The 22374-nt window shown below is 48.2% G+C and overlaps 1 protein-coding gene and 1 pseudogene across 1 annotated transcript in view; both read left to right on the plus strand.

Annotated features, from left to right (window-relative positions):
* The first annotated feature begins 4075 nt into the window (after positions 1 to 4075).
* LOC133374036 (5S ribosomal RNA) lies at positions 4076 to 4194 on the plus strand (annotated as a pseudogene).
* Positions 4195 to 6988: 2794 nt separating this feature from the next.
* LOC133373665 (carboxyl-terminal PDZ ligand of neuronal nitric oxide synthase protein-like) overlaps positions 6989 to 22374 on the plus strand; it is a 49483-nt gene continuing 34097 nt past the window's right edge. Inside the window, exons 1-2 of the mRNA XM_061603640.1 lie at positions 6989 to 7303; positions 18941 to 19012. Coding sequence (XP_061459624.1) covers positions 7193 to 7303; positions 18941 to 19012 — 183 coding nt within the window. The 5' untranslated portion in view covers positions 6989 to 7192. The remainder of the gene's footprint in view (positions 7304 to 18940; positions 19013 to 22374) is intronic.

The raw sequence follows: 22374 nt of genomic DNA on the forward strand, positions 1-22374 counted from the left end.
CAGAGGTGGCAGGCAGGTTACTCTCTCTCTTTGCAATAGTAGCCCTCTTGTGCTCTGCTTTAATTTCTCACATGCGAGTAAATAAATATCATCCATCCAAATGGTTAGAGTGTCAGACTAGGACCAGGGAGACTTGGGTTCAAATCCCCACTCAGACCCAATGCTCACTGGGTGACCTTGGACCAGTCACAGGCTCTCAGCCTAACCCTTACAGGGTTGTTGTAAGGATAAAATGGGGAGGGAGAAGTACCATGTACACCACCTTGAGCTCTTTGGGGAAAAGGCCGAATATAAATGTAACAAACATCAACCATACAGAAGACTTTACAAGGTGCGCTCAAGGCTGCCACTGGGGTGTAGGCTAATCGTGCCCCCGCTTCCCTGGTGGCCCCTCCCCCAATGCCCATAACGAGGACTTCATCAGCAAGGAAAAGCTGCAAGGTTTCTCTTTAGGCTAGACGGGGTTAACTGATGGCTGAAGCTCAGTGGCAGCGCATCTGCCTTGCATGTAGAAGGTCCCAGGTTCAATCTCCTGACATCTCCAGGTAGGGCTAGGAGAGAATCCTGCCTGCAATCCTAGAGCGGCTGCCAGTCAGTGTAGACAATACTGAGCTAGATGGACCAATGCTCTGACTCAGTATAAGGCTGCTTCCTCTGTTCCTACTAAACAGTCATTTGCAGCCAAATTCATAAAACAAACCACAATGATGTAATCTAAACATATGAAAAAGAGATTTCACAGTACAATGTCATATCACTGGTGCTGCCCAAATGCCCAGGAAAACAAAAATACATTTGCCGCGCACTGAAACAATGACAAGGTTGGCACCCAGTGGGCCATTCCACCGGCAGACAGTTACTACAGAAAAGGCCTGTTCTTTCGTTGCACACAGAGAAGGGCCTCAGATGACAATCTCATGCTGCCGGCAGATCCGTATGGGGAAAGTCGGTCCTCTAGGAGTAGAGGGTCCTGCGCCACTGTAAGGCTTTGAAGGTCAAAACCAGCCCTCTGAATTGGGCCCTCAAACAAACTGGCAACCAGGACGCTCTGAACAGAAGTGGCGTTTTATATATATTCACACCTTCTTGTTCCAGTTAAGAGACTCAGGGCACAAATTTGTATAAAACATGCATATGTTGTTTTATGTGTGAAGATGCAAATTTAAGCTAACTTTTCAGAGGAAAGAAACATTCTGGCTCTTGCTGTTATGGCTAAATTTTTGTCTGGGGAAATTTTTAAACAGTGGGTGGGCTATTTGCAGCATGTCCAACTGCCCTGTTAGCATAAGAGCATCAGAAGAGCCTGCTGGCTCAGGCCAGAGTCCCATCCAGTCTAGCATCCTGCGCTCACAGTGGCCAACTATAAGCCCATTATAGGAAGCTTGCAAGCAAGACCTGAGTGCAAGAGCACTCTGCCCTCCTGTGGTTTCCAGCAGCTGGTATTTGGAAGCATGCTGCCTCCAACCATGGAAAGTGGAGTTGTATTAAAAATGAACTTAAATCAGGGAGAACAGGATAGGGAATCTGTGGCATCCCACAAAAAAGCCCCTAAGCACACCTTAATAATGTTGCGGCACCCTAGTTCCAGATCCAAAATTTCACATTTAAAAACAGCAAAATGGGAGACCTTTGCAAAATCTCAGCTGTTCTTGGAGAGACTATACTTTATTTCTATTCTTTATTTCTCCTAATCAGTGAAAAAAGCGGGTAAGAGAAAAATCAGCTCATTTGAAATGTGATGTTGAAGAAGAGCTTTGCGGATACCATGGACTGCGAAAAAGACAAATAATTGGGTGTTAGAACAAATTAAACCAGAACTATCTGGTAAAATGCTAAAATGATGAAACTGAGGTTATCATACTTTGGACACATAATGAGAAGACATGATTCATTAGAAAAGACAATAATGCTGGGAAAAACAGAAGGGAGTAGAAAAAGAGGAAGGCCAAACAAGAGATGGATTGATTCCATACAAGATCTGAGCAGGGTGGTTCATGAGAGATGCTGTTGGAGGTCACCGATTCATAGGGTCGCCATAAGTCGTAGTCGACTTGGAGGCACATAACAACAACATTTCTCCTAATAAACATGTTTCCAGGCAGATTTGATTAATATATACATTTTTGCAAGCAATTTCTTGTTATATAATGCATCTTTTCTATGCTATTTTCACTCATCCATACTTCCCCCTAACATATGCATTTTCGCAAGCATTGTTTTGTTGGCAAACTGCATGGCCCAGAGCTGAATCGTTGGCCCTTCCTTCTTCGGTTCAAGCCGGTTATGGTTCCACCAATGAGCTGAATGAAATAGGAGGTGATAAAGCAGCCATCCTCAATCTGGTGCCCTCCAGATGTTTTGGGTGGCAACACCCATCAGGCCCAGCTAGCACAGCTGCATTGTCCACTCCAACATGGCCATGCAGGCTGATGCAGGCTGATGGGAGTTGTAGTCTAAAACATCTGGAGGGCACTAGGTTGGCAAACGCTGCAATAAAGGAGAAATATGTGAAGCTCCAGAACCTGCAGCTGCCCGGAAGAAAAAGCAGTGCAGGTGGAATTAATTTATTAGCATATTTATATAAAGCAAAAGCCACATTGGGATGATGAATAAATTGTAGGCTAGCATAAATCTGAGGCAATTTGCATGGGAAACCAGGTGGTTTGCTATAGCCAGGATACAAAGCAGGAGTTGGAGAGCATTTGGAAACACCATGAGCTGAGGCCTAGTGATGTTGCTCACAACATTCCTCCAAGATGGCACATATTGGGTTGGATAAAGACCATGGGAACCATCCACCAAGGGTCAGGTCCACATTCTTTCAAGTTTAGGGTTCAGAAAGTAGGACTGGAAAGATCTGTCAGTTTCGGCTCTCTCCATTTCTCATGTTTCCACTCTTAAATTCAGTTCTCAACATTTCTGCAGCAATTTGCTGTTTGTTTTTTAAATCCTCATTAAAAATTTCCAGCATTTTAGTGCAAATTTGTCCTAATATACTCATTTTTGCAGGCAGTTTTGACTAATATACACATTTTTGTAAGCAATTTCTTGACATCTATGCATCTTTGTATGCTATTTTCACTCATATATTCTTTTTCATCCACACTTTCCCCTAACATATGCATTTTTGTAAGCACTGTTTGGTTGGCAAACTGCATTGCAAAATTGGAATAAGTGCGAATTTTGAAGGATGGCTGTGTTTCGGTTCCCATATTGTTTCAGAAAGTGCTAATTTGAAAGATTCACCTTTAAATGCAAACTAAATCAAATGTCCTGCCTATCCCTTTCAGAAAGATAAAGAAGCTGAAACCAGCAGAAAAATCTCCAAATTGCTCAGATCACTGAACGAATCTGACCAGCTCTAACCAACAGATGTCAAGAGGCATTCTCATTGGTGTGGCCAATAGCCTTGCAGAGAGGTATAGTGGTTAGAGTATTGGACTACGACTAGGGAGACCTGTGTTCAAACTCTGACTCATTCAGGACCTCACTGGGTGACCTTGGCCACTCGCTACCTCTCAGCCTAACCTACCTCACAGGGTTGTTTTAAGGATAAAATGTTGTGTTGGGGGGACAACTATGGATGCTGCCTTGAGTTCCTTGGAGGAAAGGTGGGATATAAATGTGATAAATGAATGAATGAATGAATTTCTTTATTACTCAGAGCCATAGGCTACCACAATTCAATACATGTAAAAGGAAAATACAAAATTCCAGGCACATGAGCCAGCAGGGTCAGGTCTGGTCAGTGCCTGGATGGGAGACTGCCTAGGAACCATATGTAAGCCACCTTGGGTTTCTCTCATGGAAAGAAAGGTGGGGTATAAATGTAATAAATAAGTAAAATACATATTAAAATACAAGTCATGTTTCATCAAACATACTTCATCAACAAAAACAATGAAACAACAGCCATAAAGTTAAAATGAAATTTTCTCTCCCGGACAAAAGATACAGTGTCCCTTGCCATGCCTTAGTATATAAAGCGATGATAGTGAATAAAATTGTATATAATCTTAGTATATAAGTGCCTTAGCGTATAAGGAATGACAGAGAATATGCCTTAGTATATAAACAATATGGCCATACTACCCTGAACACGCCCAATCGTGTCTGATCTGGGAAGCTAAGCAGAGTCAGGTCTGGTTAGTATTTGGATGGGAGACCACCTGGGAATACCAGGTGCTGCAGGCTTAGAGGAAGGCAATGGTAAACCACCTCTGAATACCACTTACCGTGAAAACCCTATGAATACATCCAAAAAAGATTCATAGGGTCGCCACAAGTCGCAATTGACTTGAAGGCATATAACAACAAATATAAGCAATGACAGAGCAACGATAAGCAAAGTGCGTTAGTATGTAGGCAATGATAGAGCAAGAACGCATCCTACTCACCCACCGACTCTTAATTTTATAACAGCTGGAGCAACTTTTGCCACCTGGATAGTTATAAATCCATCATTGCCTGCTAGCAATGTCCATATCTGCTCCAAGGGAGGTCTGTTTGACAAGGAGCAAAGAACGTAGGAGGGAAATTTATTCCTTGGGGATTCATATAGGGGCAGCTTAATAAATAATGTACCATGTCGTCAACTTCACCACACTCACAGATACAAATTCTTTGATGAGTTGAAACTGTTGGGAAACCCCCCATCCAAAAAAAGGAGAGAGCCTAGGCTGAAGTCGTAGAGCTGTGAATTATTTCCTTAGAGGAGCAACAGTCAGAATTGTGAAGTTTTGCTCCATGCCAAATGTTGTTTTATATAGTGGGCACCAAACAAAATATGACATTTGTGTAGCTCAATAAATGATAAATAAATAAAAGTTCCTGACTTTGGCTCCGGGAGGGGGTGGGAGGGGGGTGCCCAAAGCAAGAATCCCCTCCTGACCTCCCTACAGGACCAGGACCCATTCAGGCGCATGCCCTGCTGTTGGCCACTGGACCTGCACAAGCTTCTTTTGCAACAAACCAGTTGCACAAGAGAGGAGGAACAGCCCCTGGGACAGCAGCCTTCCTCAGCCTGTTGCCCTGCTGGTGTTTTGGGCACCAACTCCCATCAGCCCCAGACAGCATGGCTAACAGTGAGGGATGATGGGAATTGGAGTCCAAAACAGTAGGAAGGGACCAGACTGGAGGAGGCAGTCATATGGACTCTCTTGCCCCCTTAGTAGTCAAGGCTGGTGCCCAAGACTCGGGTAACTCTGCCAGCCGGGCCTTCTCTTGATTGCATTTCATTCTTGCCCTGAAGGCCATTTCTTTCCAGCAGCTCCTAGCATTTGTGCAGCCCAATCTTATGCATCGTCTACTCAGAAATAGGTGCCACTCAGCTGAATGGGACTTACTCTCGCAAGACAGTGTGCATTGGTCTGCAGCCTTCCTGTGCAATCCTAGGCATCAGAAGGTGCCTTCTGCGGCAGCTGGATCAGGCCAAAGGGGGCCCCTCTAGCCCAGCATGTTGTCCTCCCCGTGGCCAGCCAGATGCCCCAATGGGAAGCCCACGAGCAGGACCGGAGCAGAAGCACCCTCTTCTGTGATCCCCAGAAACTGATATTCAGCAGCGGCATGATGCCTCAGGTCCTGGAGACAGGGCCAGCCCTAACATTGGGCAGAGTGAGGCAGTTTCTGGTGTCCCAAAAGGGCAACAGATGGTTAGCTATTCATTCGTTTTGTGTTTGCACTGCCAGGGAAGCGCAGAGCGGGGGTGCCTGTGGGATTCTTCTAATGGCCAAAATATAGGGGAGGGAAGGAGTCATCCATAGCCTTATTATCCTTCATGGATTTGTCAAATCCTCTTCTAAAGCCATCTGAGTTGGTGACCGTTGGTGCCTCTTGTGGGAGTGAGTTCCATAGCTTAACTTTGCACTGCGTGAAGAAGTCATTTCTTTTGCCTGTCCTGAATCGTCCAACATTCAGCTTAATCGAATGTCCACAAGTTCTAGTATTACTGTGAGAGAGGGGGAAAAACTCCACTGCCTCCTTCAGGGCAAGGACCTGCTCTCTCAAAGGCTGTATAGGCAAGGATGGGGAACTGGAGGGGGGAGGGCTCCTACAGGGGTTTGATGCCAGCTCCAAGCAGCCAGCATGGCCAATGGTCAGAGACTGTGGGAGTTGGAGGTCCAGCAATATCTTGAGGGCCCTCACAGGTTCCCCACCCCTCTTTAAAGCCTCACATGCACTGATGGAATAATAACAATAACAATAATAATAATAATAATTTCTTGTTAAACCTGGAAGTCTTTGGACAAACTGGATCTTTCTCTATGGTATGAGAAAACCTGGAATATAGCTAATCTGGAAAAAAAATTACACTTTCTTTACCTTCACTTCAAAGCAGAGCAAAGCCTGGTGCATTTTACATTGTTTGGTGCGAGTTTATTTCATATGCTTCTGAATATCAATAGCAGCAGCTCACCGGAGAAATTTGGAACTCCTGATTCGATTCCGGATTGAATTTTAAGACATTATATCCGCGCGCCCCCGCCCCCTTTGTTCTTCTCGATTTGCTTTTGGTTCTTTTGGGTTTACACTGTTCTTTGGTACTGTATCTGGAAAGTTCAAGATAGCAATAGTAGTAATAATAATAATACCCGCATTTTTGCCGCTAAAAAGGGCCCATCGGGGCAGCTAACCAACATTTTTTTGAAAATAAAATAAATGAAACATTAGACGGAATAAACCATCAAATAGGGCTGGGCACGCCTCTGAGCATGGCCAGAGCGCCTTTGTTTTCCCCACCTCAGTGCGCAACCCCAGGGAGCTACAGCGAGGGCATCAGAAAAAAAATTCGGAGGTGGGCCCAGAAGGGGCAAAATATATTCCTAGGTGGGCAAAATATACTAGGGAGGGCGAGCGCCTTTGCCTCCCTTTGGCGCCGCCGCAGCCAGCCTGCCTGCCTGCCTGCGCTGCCCTTTTGCACCGGGAAGTTTTGCGGCCTCTCTCCTCCGCGCCCCCTTCCTTCCTTCTTCCTTCCTTCCCTTCCCAGCAGCCGGCTGGGCTCCTCCCCGACGTAGCGCATCACTCGGGGAGGGAGCCGCCAGGCGGAGCCTCCGCCGCCTCGTCGTGGGCAGCCGAGAACTCCGTTTCCCCGGCGCCGGAGCCTGCTGGGGCGCGCGGGGACTCGCCGTCGGGGCAGCCGCCGGGCGATGCGCTTGCTGGGTGCGCCCCGTCGGCCGCCGCCGCCCGCAGCAAGATGCCGGTCAAGCTCAAGAACCGCTACAACCTGGTGGACGATGCGGGCGATTCGCGGGTGCCGCTCCACAACGAGGAAGCTTTCCAGCACGGCATCCACTTTCAGGCCAAGGTGAGCGAGGCTCGACGCCGGGCGGCCCGGGCCGGCGGCCTGCGCTTGGCTTGGCGGCGCCTTGCGCACGGGTTGGCGCGGCCCGTTTCTCCAGGCCTGAGGCTCCCAGCGCCATCGTAGCCACTTTTACTCGGAAGTGAGCGCCACTGATTTCAGGGGGACTTACTCTCCGGTAAATGTGCAGCCTTGGGACGGGAATTCTCATACCCGAAGGAAGAGCTCCGCCGTGCATGTGCAGAGTGCCTTCCCACGTAGCAACTTTTCCCGCTCTGATTCCGCACAGCGGCATGCAGCTCTGTTGAAGGCATGCTCATTAGGAAGCGCCACTGGTTTTCATCGGGGTGCACTCTCTGGTCACAGCCGCAGCCCGGAAATTCCAGAACCTGAAGGAAGGGGCTCCCCGAGCATTTGCAGAGTGCCCTGGCAACCGAGCAGTTTGCCGCCTTTGATTTCCGATGTGCGGTCTGATCCTTTGCATGTTTCTGATTCTCCCAGTAAGCGTGCCTCAGCGTGTGGTTTTCTCTCCCAACACTTAAGAAAGCAGGAATCTCACAGGTGCAGCTTTATCCCGTCAGTAGAAGTATCCCGGGGTGGTAAGATTTCCTTGTTTGATTTCTGCCTGTCATAGAAAAGGCAGGGATCACCACCAGCTTGGATGGATTTAAAAGGTTTAAACAAATTGGTGGAAAAGGCTATCAATGGCTACTAGCCGTGATGGCAGCTTCCATAGTCGGAGGTGGTATTCTTCCAAATACCCTTTGCTGGAAACCACAGGAGGGGAGAGTGCTCTTTGCACTCAGAGGTCCTGCCTGCGGGTTTCCCATGGGCAACTGGTTGGCCACTGTAAGAACAGGATGCTGGACTAGACAGGCCAGACTAGACAGGCCATTGGCCTGTTCCAGCAGGCTGTTCTTATGTTCTTAAGTCGTTAAAGGTACAGGAGCCTTGCAAGAGGAGAAAGGTGGCAACTGTCCCTTCTTTCATTTGGAATTGGGGAAAGAGGATTTGAGCTTGTTCGGGGGGGATATTTTATTTACTTATTATTTCTTTATTTGATTTATATCCCACCCTTTCTCCCAGTAGGAGCCCAGGGCACCAAACAAAAGTATTAAAAACACTTTAAAACATCATAAAAACAGACTTCAAAATATATTAAAACGCAACAACCATAAAAGACATATTAAAACAAAACATCTTTAAAAACATTTTTTAAAAATCTTTAAAAGTTTTTTAAAAAAGAAGGTTTAAAAATATATTAAAAAGCAATTCCAACACAGATGCGGACTGGGATAAGGGCTCAACTTAAAAGGCTTGTTGAACGAGGAAGGTCTTTAGTAGGGGCCAAAAAGGTAACAGAGATGGCGCCTGTCTGTTATTTATGGGGAAGGAATTCCACAGGGCGGGTGCCGCAGTGCTAAAGGTCCATTTCCTATGTTGTGTGGAACGGACCTCCTGATGAGATGGTATCTGCAGGAGGCCCGTGCCTGCAGAGCACAAAGACCAGCTGGGTATATAAGGGATAAGACGGGAGGCAGGTTTTGGGCAGGGTTGAGGCCCAGCACTGATGCCTGCCCACTGGTAGGTATAGCTTGCAGGCTGCCCAGGGGGCTGAACTGTGGGTTTGGATGTCTGGGTGTGAGCAGTGTCGCTAACCAGCATTCTCCTCCCTAACGTTCCTTGGCACATGGATGGATGGAGCCAAGAAAGTTTTTGCAGAGACTAAAAGGACGGGGCGGGGGGGCACCAGGACTCCAAAAGGTCATAACAGGCGTATGATTCTGTTCTGCACCAACTGGTTTGTCCTGCTGAGTATGGTTTTGTTTTGTTTTAAAAATTAATCTCTTAGGTTTTTTTAAATTAGTTTGAGATTTCTCCGCGGGATTAACCAGGAGCCCGGTCTGGGGGAGAAATTCCAATTCACTTTGGGATACGCATCACATCAGGATCTGACCTTAGGAAGCTGCCATGCTCCACCTTGGCCAATATTGTCAGCACTGACGCTCAGCAGCGAGTCTTAATTTCAAGCAAGAGTCTCTCTCAGCCTTACCTGGAGGTGCTACCAGGAATTGGACCTGAGACCTTTTTGCTTGCAAAGCCGGTATCTGTCACTGAGTCACGGCCCTTCCCCTGATCAGAGTTGGGGCTGATGTGATGCGAGTCCGGTGTCGCAGTTTGGCTACGTAGCTACAATAAATAGCTCGGTGGATCTCGAAATCTGGCTTCAGGCTTTCAATGGCAAAATACTAACTCAAGCTTTATTGCTGGCATAAAATTCTTCATCGAGTAGAACAAAAGAGGAGCTGATTCGTGATGGGCCTAAACATTTCCATGGCATCATTTAAGAACTGCAATGTGAATATTTGCATCTGAAGTGGCATTTGCCAGGCTGGGAGACACTTCAAAACTTTTAGGGACCTGAAAATAAAGTCTAATATTCCTTGGAGCAACATTCTTATCTGCTTGGGGAGCCCTTTGCTGATACCGGCCTGGGACCAAAACCTCTATTGGCACATCAAAATATGCAAGCTTCTGAGTTACACAGAACCCTTCATGAGGCAGAATAGCAGTGGCATTTTTGCCAGCCATCTACAGTGACAGCTTTGCTCTGCAGATGAAAAGTATTCATGGGAAGAGCTGTGTGAAGCCTGACTGGCCTCTGGAGACAACAGTGGTTGCTTTGGAGGGCAGGGAAAGATGCTTTAAATGCCTGGCATTGTCATTCATCCCTCCCTTCCCACCCTCTCAAGCTGTGCCAATGTTTTTCTTTTCAAACAGGCACTCCTTCCCAGCCTCTGAGTCTTTGTTCTAAGATTGCAAACATGAACCCCGTCCCACTGCATTTAGCTGGGCCGGTTTTTGTGCAAAACATGCCTGGTAAAAACTACACAGCAGAGTGGCCTTTTACAAATAAGCTTGTGCCCAGAAGTACATGGGCACACCTCCCCTTTGAAATAGCTAGAGGTAAAAACACAGGGGCACGTCTTGTTGGTTTCATAGGGGGAGGCTGAAAATAATCCTGTGGGTTTAGAAATCTATTATTAACATCACTTGTGCTTGTAAATTATGGCAGATGTTTATGTTTGGGGTTTCTTATATCTTGCTAAGCTTCCTCAAAGGTAGAATGCAATGCTATACGAAGCAGCCTGTGCCAGTCTGGTGCCACCCAGCTGATTTGGACTATGGCTCCCATTGGCTGATCCTTTAATGCCATTGTCACTCTCCTCCCTTTATTGATTGATTGATTGATTGATTGCATTTGTATACCACCCTGTAGCCGAAGCTCTCTGGACGGTTTACAACAATTACGTCAGGTATTGTGGTCCCAAGCCGTGTAAGGCTTTATAGGTTAAAACCAGCACCTTGAATCGAGCTTGGAAACATACAGGCAGCCAGCGCAAGTCGGCCAGAATCGGTTTTATATGTTTGAATCGTCTGGTCCCTGTTACCAATCTGGTCGCTGCATTTTGCACAAGCTGCGGCTCCTGAACTGTCTTCAAAGGCAGCCCCATGTAGAGTGCATTGCAGTAATCTAACTTGGAGGTTACCAGAGCATGGACAACTGAAGCCAGGTTATCCCTGTCCAGATAGGGACGTAGCTGGGCCATCAACCGAAGTTGATAGAAGGCACCCCATGCCACCAAGGCTACTTGAGTCTCAAGTGACAGAGATGGTTCTAGGAGAACCCCCAAGCTATGAACCTGCTCCTTCGGGAGGAGTGCAACCCCATCCAGGACAGGTTGGACATCCACCATCCGGTCAGAAGAACCACCCACTAGCAGCATCTCAGTCTTGTCTGGATTGAGCCTCAGTTTATTAGCCCTCATCCAGTCCATTGTCGCAGCCAGGCACCAGTTGAGCACACTGACAGCCTCACCTGAAGAAGATGAAAAGGAGAAATAGAGCTGTGTGTCATCAGCATACTGATGGCAACGAACTCCAAAGCTCCGGATGACCGTACCCAACGGTTTCATGTAGATGTTGAACAGCACGGGGGACAGAACTGACCCCTGTGGAACCCCATACTGGAGAGTCCAGGGTGCCGAGCAATGTTCCCCAAGCACCACCTTCTGGAGCCGACCCGCCAAGTAGGAGCGGAACCACCGCCATGCAGTCCCTCCCACTCCCAACTCAGCCAGTCTTCCCAGAAGGATACCATGGTCGATGGTATCGAAAGCTGGTGAGAGATCAAGGAGAATCAACAGAGTCACACTCCCCGTCTCTCTCCCGACAAAGGTCATGATACAGGCCAACCAAGGCTGTTTCCGTGCCAAAACCAGGCCTGAAACCCGACTGAAATGGATCCAGATAATCGGTCTCATCCAAGAGTGTCTGGAGCTGGCCTGCCACCACTCGTTCCAGGACGTTGCCCAGGAATGGAACATTTGCCACTGAGCTATAGTTATTAAGATTTTCTGCGTCCAGGAAGGGCCTCTTCAGGAGTGGTCTCACTACCGCCTCTTTCAGGCAGCCAGGGACCACCCCCTCTCTCAGAGACGCATTAATCACTTCCCTGGCCCAGCCGGCTGTTCCATCCCTGCTAGCTTTTATTAGCCAAGAAGGGCAAGGATCCAGCACAGAAGTGGTTGCACGAACCTGTCCAAGCACCTTGTCAACGTCCTCAAGCTGCACCAACTGAAACTCATCGAAGAAATCGGGACAAGGCTGTGCTCTGGATACCTCGCTTCATTCACCTGCTGTAACACTGGAGTCCAAGTCCTGGTGGATGCTAAAGATTTTATCCTGGAAGCGCCTAGCAAATTCACTATATTGGGCCTCAGATGCCAGCGTGTAATATGTAAATGTCGATTCTGATTTATGGCGACCCTATGAACAGGGTTTTCATGAGGCTGAGAGGCAGTGACTGGCCCAAGGTCACCCAGTGAGCTTCATGGCTATGTGGGGATTCGAACCCTGGTCTCCCAGGTCCTAGTCCAACACCTTAACCACTACAATAGCCCCCGGACAATTCTGAAGAGCTCCGCTGGGCGGCAGAGTGATGATTTGATAGTGGCAGCAAAATACTGTTTTTTTGCTGCCCTCACTGCCCCTAAATACAGCTTACCATAGGCACTTACCAGTGTATAATTGCATCCACTAGGAGTTGGTCTCCATCTGCACTCAAGCCGTCTCCTATATTGTTTCATCGCTCTCAGCTCTGGGGTATACCATGGAGCCGTACGAGCTCTACACGGGAGAGGGTGCTCAGGAGCAATCATGTCAACCATGCAGGCAGCTTGGTATCAACTTCATCTGATACGGAAGCTGCGACCCTACCTTCCTGTTCATCTGCTCCCACGAGTAGTACATGCCCTTGTCTCCTCTCGCTTAGACTACTGTAATGCGCTCTACGTGGGGCTGCCCTTGAAAACGATCCCGAAACTACAGCTGATACAAAATGCGGCGGCACGTTTAATTAGTAACTGCCGTCGCCGTGATCACATCACGCCAGTGTTAGTAGATCTACACTGGTTACCAGTTGTTTACCGGGCCCAATTCAAGGTGCTGGTACTGACCTTTAAAGCCCTATACGGTGTCGGCCCAGTTTATCTGAAGGAGCGCCTCCAGCATCACCGATTAGGCCGCCTAACAAGATCAGCCACACAAGACCTTCTCTCGATTCCGCCAGTTGAAACAGCTAGGCTGGTGCGAACCAGAGAGAGGGCATTTTCGATGGTGGCCCCCACCCTCTGAAACTCCCTTCCTTTCGATCTTCGCCATGCCCCCTCCTTGATAGGCTTTCGCCGAGCCTTAAAGACCTGGCTATTCAGGCAGGCCTATGGGAAATCTGGGGTATGTTAGTTTTTAATTACCTGAAAGAGGTGTTTAGTTTTTTAAATATTAGTATGTTTGTATTGGTTTTATACTGGATTTTATTGTACATGTAAGTCGCCTAGAGTGGCCGTTAATTCGGCCAGATAGGTGACTCACAAATAAAAATTTTTTATTATTATTATTATTATTATTATTATTATTATTATTATTATTATTATTATTATTATTATTATTATAACTATAACCGCCCGGGTCATTTCTGTATTCCACAGTTCAACCAGGGTCTTGACAGGAGCACCAGCCCTATCAGCCGGAAAACTCCCCAGAGCCCTTTGGAAACCATCCGGATCCATTAGTCTCTGGGGGCGGACCAACTTAATAGGTCCCCCACCCTTGCAGAGGGGAAAAGCCACTGTAAGTCTAAACTTCAGCAAGCAGTGATCTGTCCATGACAGAGGGGCTGAGGTAAGGCCCCCCACATTCAGATCACCAACTCCATGTCCAGATGCAAAAACCAAATCTAGAGTATGCCCTGCTACATGTGTTGGGCCAGTGGCATATTGGGACAGTCCCACGGTTGTCATGGAGACCATGAAATCCTGAGCCGCCCCGGATAAGGTGGCCTTGGCATGGATGTTGACATCCCCCAGAACCAACAGTCCGGGGCATCTCAACAGTACACCTGAGACCACCTCCGTCAGCTCAGCTAGGGAGTTTGTTGGGCAGTGGGGTGGGCGGTACACCAACAGAATCCCCAGTCTGTCCCGCTAACCCAACATAAGGTGCAAACACTCCAGACCAGTAGTCACATGGACAGGGTGCTTGCAGAGGGAGATGGAGCTTCTATAGACCACAGCAACCCCCCCTCCCCGACCCTCAGGTCTACCCTGATGCTGGACCAGGTACCCTGGTGGACATAGCTGGGAGAGACTGACTCCTCCCTGCTCACCCACCCAGGTCTCGGTTATACATGCCAGATCGGCTGCCTCATCCACAATTAAATCGTGAATGAGGGAGATCTTATTATGCACCGATCTGGCATTTAGCAGCAGCATCCGGAGGCCTGAGAGCTGGCTGATAGGGCAACCAACAAACCTGCGGGTGTGGGGAGGACCGGAACAAGGCACAGCCATTAACTGTCTGGGCCGCGTTCCCCTTACCTGGCAAGTCCTCCTCACAACGCCATATCTCTGTCTACCCGTCACTACATTAATTGGGGCCTGCACAAGTCTCCCCACTTGGCTCTGAGTCCTCTCTCCCAGGCACATGACTCAAGACCTGCAAAAAGGCAGGCAATCTGCAAATCAGGAGCCACCTCAGCCAGCCAGCTTATGCATCCCCTCCAGGGAAGGGATAATAGGTGGATAATATCAGCCACAGCTGGCTGAGTGCCTGGGGGCCTGGTCCTGCAAGGCATGACACCTTCAGAGCAGAAGTCCAACAGGGAGAGGGCGGTGGTCTTTGCTGTCTCTTCTCTGTCAAGCTGCAGATGGCAAGCTTCTGGGGGCAGAGACCTGCCCTTTGTTTTCTAATGCTCTCAAGCATCAGGCAAGACGCGTTGGCAGTTCATCGCTTTTGTGCTGCTCGCTCAACGTCACAGCTGTGAGGGGGGGTGGATGCCACAGCCCTGCTTTGGACAGTGGACTGCTGAGAGCCAAATGAGTTTAGGAGTCAGGTGCAAAAGCCTTTGCACCAGTTAAATGAGTGCCGCAAAGACACTCTGGAGCACGCAGGCTCCACAGAGGTGGAGACGGAGACAGGGCAGGGGAGCAACGGTGCCAGTCACTGTCTCACGGCCTAACCTACCTCACAGGGTTGTTCTGAGGATAAATGGAGGTGGAGACCCATGTATGCCACCTTGGGCTCCTTGAAGGAGATAGGGGATATACATGCATTAAAGAATAGTAAATATTTGCTCTTCTGTAGCCTAAAAGAGAGATCAAATTTTGGAAAGCTCTCCTGCTCAGTCTTCAGGATAAGCTGCAACAACTGTACCACTTCAGAGCTTTTTGGGGCAGTAATTCTGTCTGTTGCCTGGGGGTGTAGTTGCAGGATAAGATTTTGGCTTGGCCCTTGTGCCAAGGAGGTGGTGTCTTCCTCCTTCTCCACAGGGCAGATCCTGTCCTGCAGAACTGAGCTCACAGGGGAACAGAAGAGCCCTCTGAGGTCTGTGGATCTCAGGCTTTCAGTGGGAGGACCGGCACCTTGAATTCACGCGCAGAAACTCGCAGGCAGCTGCCCTAGTTAGGGTGGACAATTGGCACCTGCAACAAAATGTTGCACTGTGGACTGCTTCTGTTCACTGTCCCATTCAGTCAGCCTGGCATGCCTATCTCCAGAATACTTTGTTCCATTCCCCCTCTCTTCTGAGTTGTGCGTGCGTATGTGTATTTTTACACATCAAGAGTTTACAAGAGATTAAACTTAAGAATGAACAAAAACAATGTTCTAAAAACATACATCCATTTTTTTTTTAAAAAAAATCTACAATGTAAAAAGAATCATAGGGAATGCCTGGCAATTCTCATCAAGACAGATAACCCTTAAATTGCATCTTGTGCTGGGTGGTTAAATTTTCAATTCTATAACCTTGATAGCAGTAACTAAGGAAACAAAACCGAAGCATGTGTAGTTTTCTGCTCCCACAATCTGCCAGAGTTTAGTGGCCACTAAGCATGTCTGGTTCTCATGCGGCTTTTTGGGGGTAGGGCGTTCCTCACCTTTAAGGGTTTTTTTTTTTTTGCTAAAGATGTTGTTGTGCTTCTTTAAACTTTGGGCTTCTCCTGAGTCTGCTTTCCTCTTGTTTGTGGGAGGCGCTCTTCTGCCTGCAGAATCAGTGCACCCATGCCTGTGCATTGGAAAGAGAAGGACTGCTCTCCACATCTGACTGGAGCCAGTCGGCGACATTTAACCTGCCATGGGGCTGCTTGCCATCTTCCAGGGTATGGCCGAAGGGCACAGAATGCTATAACTCAAGCCAGTCTGGGTTTGGCCAGTGCCCAAATGGCTGAGCATTTCCTTTGGGTTCTGTGACAGAAGAAAGGGGGAGCATAAATGTAAGAAAATAAATATAAAAAATAAATAGGAGCACAAATCTCACCAATTTAAAAAAGATGAACCTAAAAGCTGTTTAACTATATATATAATTTATTATTAACTTGAACTTGTCAAGGATCATCAGTACCTTGGCACAGTCATTAACCAAAATGGAGACAATAGTCAAGAAATCAGAATAAGGCTAAGACTGGCGAGGGCAGCTATGAGGGAACTAGAAAAGGTCCTCAGATGCAAAGATGTATCACTGAACACTAAAGTCAGGATCATTCAGACCGTGGTATTCCCGATCTCTGTGTATGGATGTGAAAGTTGGACAGTGAAAAAAGCTGATAAGAGAAAAATCAACTCATTTGAAATGTGGTGTTGGATAAGAGCTTTGTGGATACCATGGACTGCGGCAAAGACAAATAATTGGGTGTTAGAACAAATTAAACCAGAACTATCCCTAGAAGCTAAAATGATGAAACTGGGGTTATCATACTTTGGACACATAATGAGAAGACATGATTCACTAGAAAAGACAATAATGCTGGAAAAAACAGAAGTAGAAAAAGAGGAAGGCCAAACAAGAGATGGATTGATTCCATAAAGGAAGCCACAGACCTGAGCTTATAAGATCTGAACAGGGCGGTTCATGACAGATGCTGTTGGAGGTCGCTGATTCATAGGGTCGCCATAAGTCGAAATCGACTTGAATGCACATAACAACAACAACATTAATGGAAGTTGCAAGCTGTCATATCAAAAATAAGAAAAGCGGTAAGAAATTAGATACTAAGGATTGTGATGTTGCAATAAATCAATCATACAGTCCTTATTTACAAGAAGAACAAATGTGTTTTTCAAAAAATTATCAAATTTTTAAGTTATTTCTGGGTTATTTTTTCATTGTCTTTCCTTACCTTGAACGTGGCAGAAATGACAGATTTGCCTGGCTTTTCCCCCCATACTTTTCTACTCTGTCGCCTTAAATGTCTACTCGGTCACCTTAAATGAAGTTTTAACCGGCTCCTTAAAGGCCCAGGAGGCCTTCCTGAGAAGGGTGTTGCGACTGAGAGCGGTTGGCCTCTGATGTTTTTGCATTGTGGGCAGAAATGCAAATGTGGCCTTTCCCCTCTTGCGCTGTGGCCTGCAGCTCATTTTGGATACAGCGCTGAAGCGATGGAGACAGGAAAAGACAGACTTCTGCCTTTGGGCTCTGCTGCTCGAAGCAAACAAGCCCAGGGCCTGGGAGATGAGGGTTCAAATCCCCATTCAGCTATGAAGCACGCTGGGTGACCTCCGGCCAGTCGCTGTCTATCAGCCCAACCTACCACACAGGGTTGTTGTGGGGATTGAATTATGAGGGGGAGAACCACGTACTGCGCTTTGAGCTCCTCAGAGGAAAAGTAGGAGATAAATGCAATAATAAATAAACAAATAAATGTTCCCCCCCCACAGTGAGGTCGGAAGGTGTCCTGTACCAGAGAGAAAGACCTGTCCAAAAACCAACTGAACCCACAGGTCACGTTGGCTGGGTGCGTTGTGGTGGGGACCCATGGGAATCGGGTCTGGGCACCCCGCTTCCTGTACCGGGGTACACAATGTGATGCCCTGCAGAAGTTGAATCAACTCCCATCAGCTCCTGCCAGCGCAGCCATGGATGATGGGAGTTGTTGTCCAACAACATCTGGGTGCTTCTGGCCCCAGGTTGTGGGTGGCCAGGAAAGCAGAAACTGGTCCCCTGCCGTTATGACAGCCTCACCTTCACTGACGCTCCGTGAAGTCTGAGCATCCACACATGCGCCACTCACTGTTTGCTGGGGACCATATGCTAGCCTTCCTCATGCCGGTGGCCACTAGGCATTTTGGGCTACAGCTGCAGCCAGCCAAGGCTTCAGGTTAAATTGACCCAGAATGGCTACCCTCCTGGCGCTCAGCTGCTGTCTGTGCTCACACCCGTTAAAACAGGATTAGAATCCCCATTTCACCTATAGGCACCCCTGAGAGGCCTTTCCTTCCTTTCCATCACCCTGATGGTTTCAAGAGCATTAAGCAACTAATCTGCTTTAACCAGTCTTGCAGTGGGCACCTTCGGTTGAAAGTGTAGCTTGACGAGAGTTGCTTGGCTCCAAATTGGACCGGGCCGGGGTAGGGCGAGATAGGCAAGAGATAGCAAGGTGATTATTTTGTGCAGACGTTGTCTGGTTTTCTGTGTCTGCGCTTGGCCTCACCTTCACCGATCCTCTTAATAGGAACGATGCAAATCAGCAATTGTGCAGATATTTCCTCTGGCCTGCTGCAATAGGCCCAGCGTCAATTCCAGGCCAGCTGAGCTTGGCAAGCAGTGGGATTCTGTCGGCTTGGCTTCTTTTGCAAGGAACTGTGTCATAGCAGGAAGTGAAGGGTGAGGAAATGCGAGGCTGGGTGTTTGCAACTTTTTCCATCGCTCGGAGGCTGCAGGGTCACGGGTGTAAACTTGCATGCCCACAGCATCCCAGCACAAACACACACCAGCTAATACGGAACGCCTGCGGGTTTATGAAAAATACCAGGCAGTTGCCCCAATGTACCCACACAGCTCTTGTTCCGGCAGAGCTGCCCTGTGAGCTTTAATGCCGTGCACGCCATCCTGCAAGATGTGTCTGCAGGGAACACCCCCAGACCCTGAAGTAAATGTCTGGGGTGGTCCGTGCTCACATGGAGCTCTGTGCGTGCATTTAAGCCTCGCCACCACCACTCAGTCTTGGAACAGAGGAAAGTTGTGTCTAAAGTCTAACAAACGGTTGACATTTTCTCTCTCCCCTCCCCCCCCATTTCTCTCTATAGTACATTGGGAGCTTGGATGTGCCAAGGCCCAACAGCCGCGTGGAGATTGTGGCAGCAATGAGAAGGATCCGGGTGAGTCAAGGCAAGCATGTCGTTTCCTTCCTTCCTCTCACTGCCCCCCCAAGATTATTCTGCTTTATTGAGCGACTTGATTAAACGAAAACTGGGGAGGATAGCAAGATGTTCTCTTGTGCCTGTTCCTAGTTCTTTCCAAAATAAAAACACCACCGCCCCCATCTTCCTTTTCCGCAAGCGGCCATTCCACCAGAAGGCTGGCTGAGCTTCACTCTGCGCTGCCCCCCCCCCCAGCTGAGCCCACAGATGAGCTGTGCTGTGTTCGGGAACAGAAGCCTGGATTCTCCGAGCGGCCCGGCCTTCTAGCTGGAAATGAATGAGCCCAGCTAGGGGCTGTTCTTTCAAGCGCTGAGCCCTTCCTTTCAAAGCAGGGAGGGAGGGTTAGGTTTCACAGGTTTTGCAGTTATTAGTTGAGATTTTAATTTCTGTGTATATGTTTTTGTATTGAGTGTATTATATATTTTTACTGTACGTCGCGCAGAGTGGCGGGACAACCTGCCAGATGGGCATCTAATAAATCCAATAAATAAATAAATTCCAGCCCTCCCATCATCCCTGACCATTGGCCACCCTGGCTACTGGGAGCCGCAGTTCAGCCACATCGGGAGGGCCACAGGTTCCCCACCCCACAGCAGCCAGCCCATGTTTTTAAGTTGCCAGCGCGGGCTGGGTTTTTGCACCCGTCACAGGGATGCTGCACCTGCTTCCACACAGAAATCCCCAGGTCCAGCTCCAGCCTTTGCACGTTGGAAGGCTCTGGGCCAATGCTCTGATGGGGCTTAAGGTCATTCCGTCCATTCATTCACCCTCAGGAGTCCACAGCGCAGGGGTGGGGCACCTGCTTTGCGTCCAGGAGGCACCGGGATCAGTCCCCAGCCTCTCCTGTGCAAACATTCCCAGGGCACGGAGGAGCAACCCTCTGCGTGAGACCCCGGCTGACACACGGGCCCTGATCCACGGCTGCAACTTGCACTGGTCTCATCTTTTTCTCTGCTTTCACCCTCTCTTGCGTCTCATGCCCTCTGGAAGTCAACCAGGGCACCAGTTGTGCAAAGCTTTCCAAAGGGAAATGGGTTAACAGGTGTGCAGTCCCATTTCCCAACAGCTGCCGGCGCTGGGGGGGGGGGACTGCAAACAGCGCACTGGGGATCCTTTGTGTGTCTCTTGCAGCAAAGGGCTGCTCTGTCAGGCTCTCCCCTCAGCTTCCTCTCTTTCTGTGGACGCGGTCAGTTGACATCCCATAAGCCCCTAATCAGCTGTGCTGAGCGGCTTTGCAAAGCAGCGGCCTTGCACTCTGGGCCAGTTATTCCTCCCGCTTCATTTTTTTCTTTTATACAAGGGCTTCCGAGGTTTAACGAAGGGGAAGGCATTCCCCATTTTCACGGATCCCAACCAAGTGGAACTGAGCACGGAGGTCTCCTCGCAACTGTTAATTGCCGGCGCCTATTTACGGAAGGGTCGGGGGGGGGAGCCAGAGAGCGTTAACAGAGGGAGAGAAGAGAGCCTGTGCAGCCCTATGCTGCAGATCTTCAGCCAAACATGTTTAAGGTTTGACTAGAGATGTAAAATTTCCAGAAATTTTGGAATTTTGGAAAAAACCCAGTTTCCCCCCCAGAAATATTAGCTCTTTTTACAGATTGAAAGGCACTTTGTTACTTCAGAAACATAAAATGTAATTATGTACAAGTTGGTTTGGAATAAAATTATCACATTTGGTATATTAAAAGGACATTTTATTCAAACAATTATTACAAATTGAATTTTTTTAAAATGTTTACTTTTTTTGGTAACAAACGGATCTACAGGCTCCTGAACTGTAAGGAACCTCTTTTGTTTTGCCAGTTTATGAGGAGCAGGCAAAAAACAATTTAAGAAACCGATCAACATTAATAACAAATAAAATTATGTCTCCGCTAGTCCTCCACAGTGTCAAGCGGACATAAAGCATCCATTCCCATTAAAAGAACTGAGAAAAAGGGGGGACCAAGATTCAATGAAACATTTTAGTCATCATGCTAAAATAATACATTCCATAATCCATTTTTTCTTCAATTTTTCGGGAAAAAACCCAAAAAAGGCTTAGGAAAAAAACGGGGGGGGGGAGTTTTCCCCTGAATTTTTCTCGTTTTTTTCCAGGCCTTCACATCTCTAGGTTTGACGCCAAAGTTCCCAAGAACTGTGACTTTCTGAAGGGAGGGACTCTAGGAGAGTGTCCTCTGTCCTCACAGAACTGCAGTGCCCATAGTCCTTGGCTTCAGTTTTGCAGAGCTTTCTTAGGAGCTGTTAGCAGCCAGCTCTGGAATGTCATCGGAATCAGCCTTACACCGAGTCAGACCATTGGTCCACCCAGTTCTCTGTTATCTGCAACACTGACCGGCAGCAGCTCTCCAGGGTTTCAGATGAGGGTCTCTCTCTTAGCACTCTCTGGAGATGCCGCTGGGGACTGGACCAGGGACCTTCCATATTCAGAGCAGAGGCTCTGCCACCAAGGGTTGGCCCTTTCCCAGCTGGCATCGAGAACGGAGTTCTTGGAAGGTCTGCGATGGAGGTGGCATCAAACTGGCGTCTCCGGTGAAAGGCGAACACATTGACATCACAGAGCTAAATTCACCCGCCTGTTCAGATAAGGGGTCTTGCCTCTCTCTCTCTCCCCCCTCCATGTTTTAGAAAATGAGACAAATCCATCAATGGGAGGCCTGTTCATAGAATCATAGAATAGTAGAGTTGGAAGGGGCCTGTAAGGCCATCAAGTCCAACCCCCCGCGCAATGCAGGAATCCAAACCAAAGCATTCCCCCTGCGCAATGCAGGAATTCAAACCAAAGGTGGCTGTCCAGCTGCCTCTGGAATGCCTCCAGTGTCGGAGAGCCCACTACCTCTCTAGGTAATTGCTGCCATTGTCGTTTGGCTCTAACAGTTGGAAGTTTGAGCTGTTAACTGCTGTTAGCCGTGTATAAAGGCTGTGTGGCTCTAAGTGTACAGCCAAGGGGTGCTTGTTACCGTGTTGTCCTGCCTTGGCCTTTTCAGAGGCATCTGGCTGACCTCTGTTGGTAACAGGATGCTGAACTAGGTGGGCCGCCTTTGGCCTGCTCCCAGAATGGCCCCTTTCCGTTCCTCAACAACGGAGCCTTTTGGCTGCTATAAGGCTGAGGGGGTTATTGTGGCGTGAACATTTTCTTACTAAATGTTATACCTCACTTCTTTTTTGCTGACATTCTTTATCAGATGCATAAAGTAGACAGTGACACACCTGCGTTCAGTGAGGGGCGACCTGTTGCGCAAGAAGAAATGTCTTGTAAATGAGGGAACTCGTTCAGCTGGAGATGCCATAGAAGAGTCAAGCCACAGAAGTCGAGGAGA

Source organism: Rhineura floridana, chromosome 20 (genome assembly GCF_030035675.1).
Source record: "Rhineura floridana isolate rRhiFlo1 chromosome 20, rRhiFlo1.hap2, whole genome shotgun sequence".
Lineage (NCBI taxonomy): Eukaryota > Metazoa > Chordata > Lepidosauria > Squamata > Rhineuridae > Rhineura > Rhineura floridana.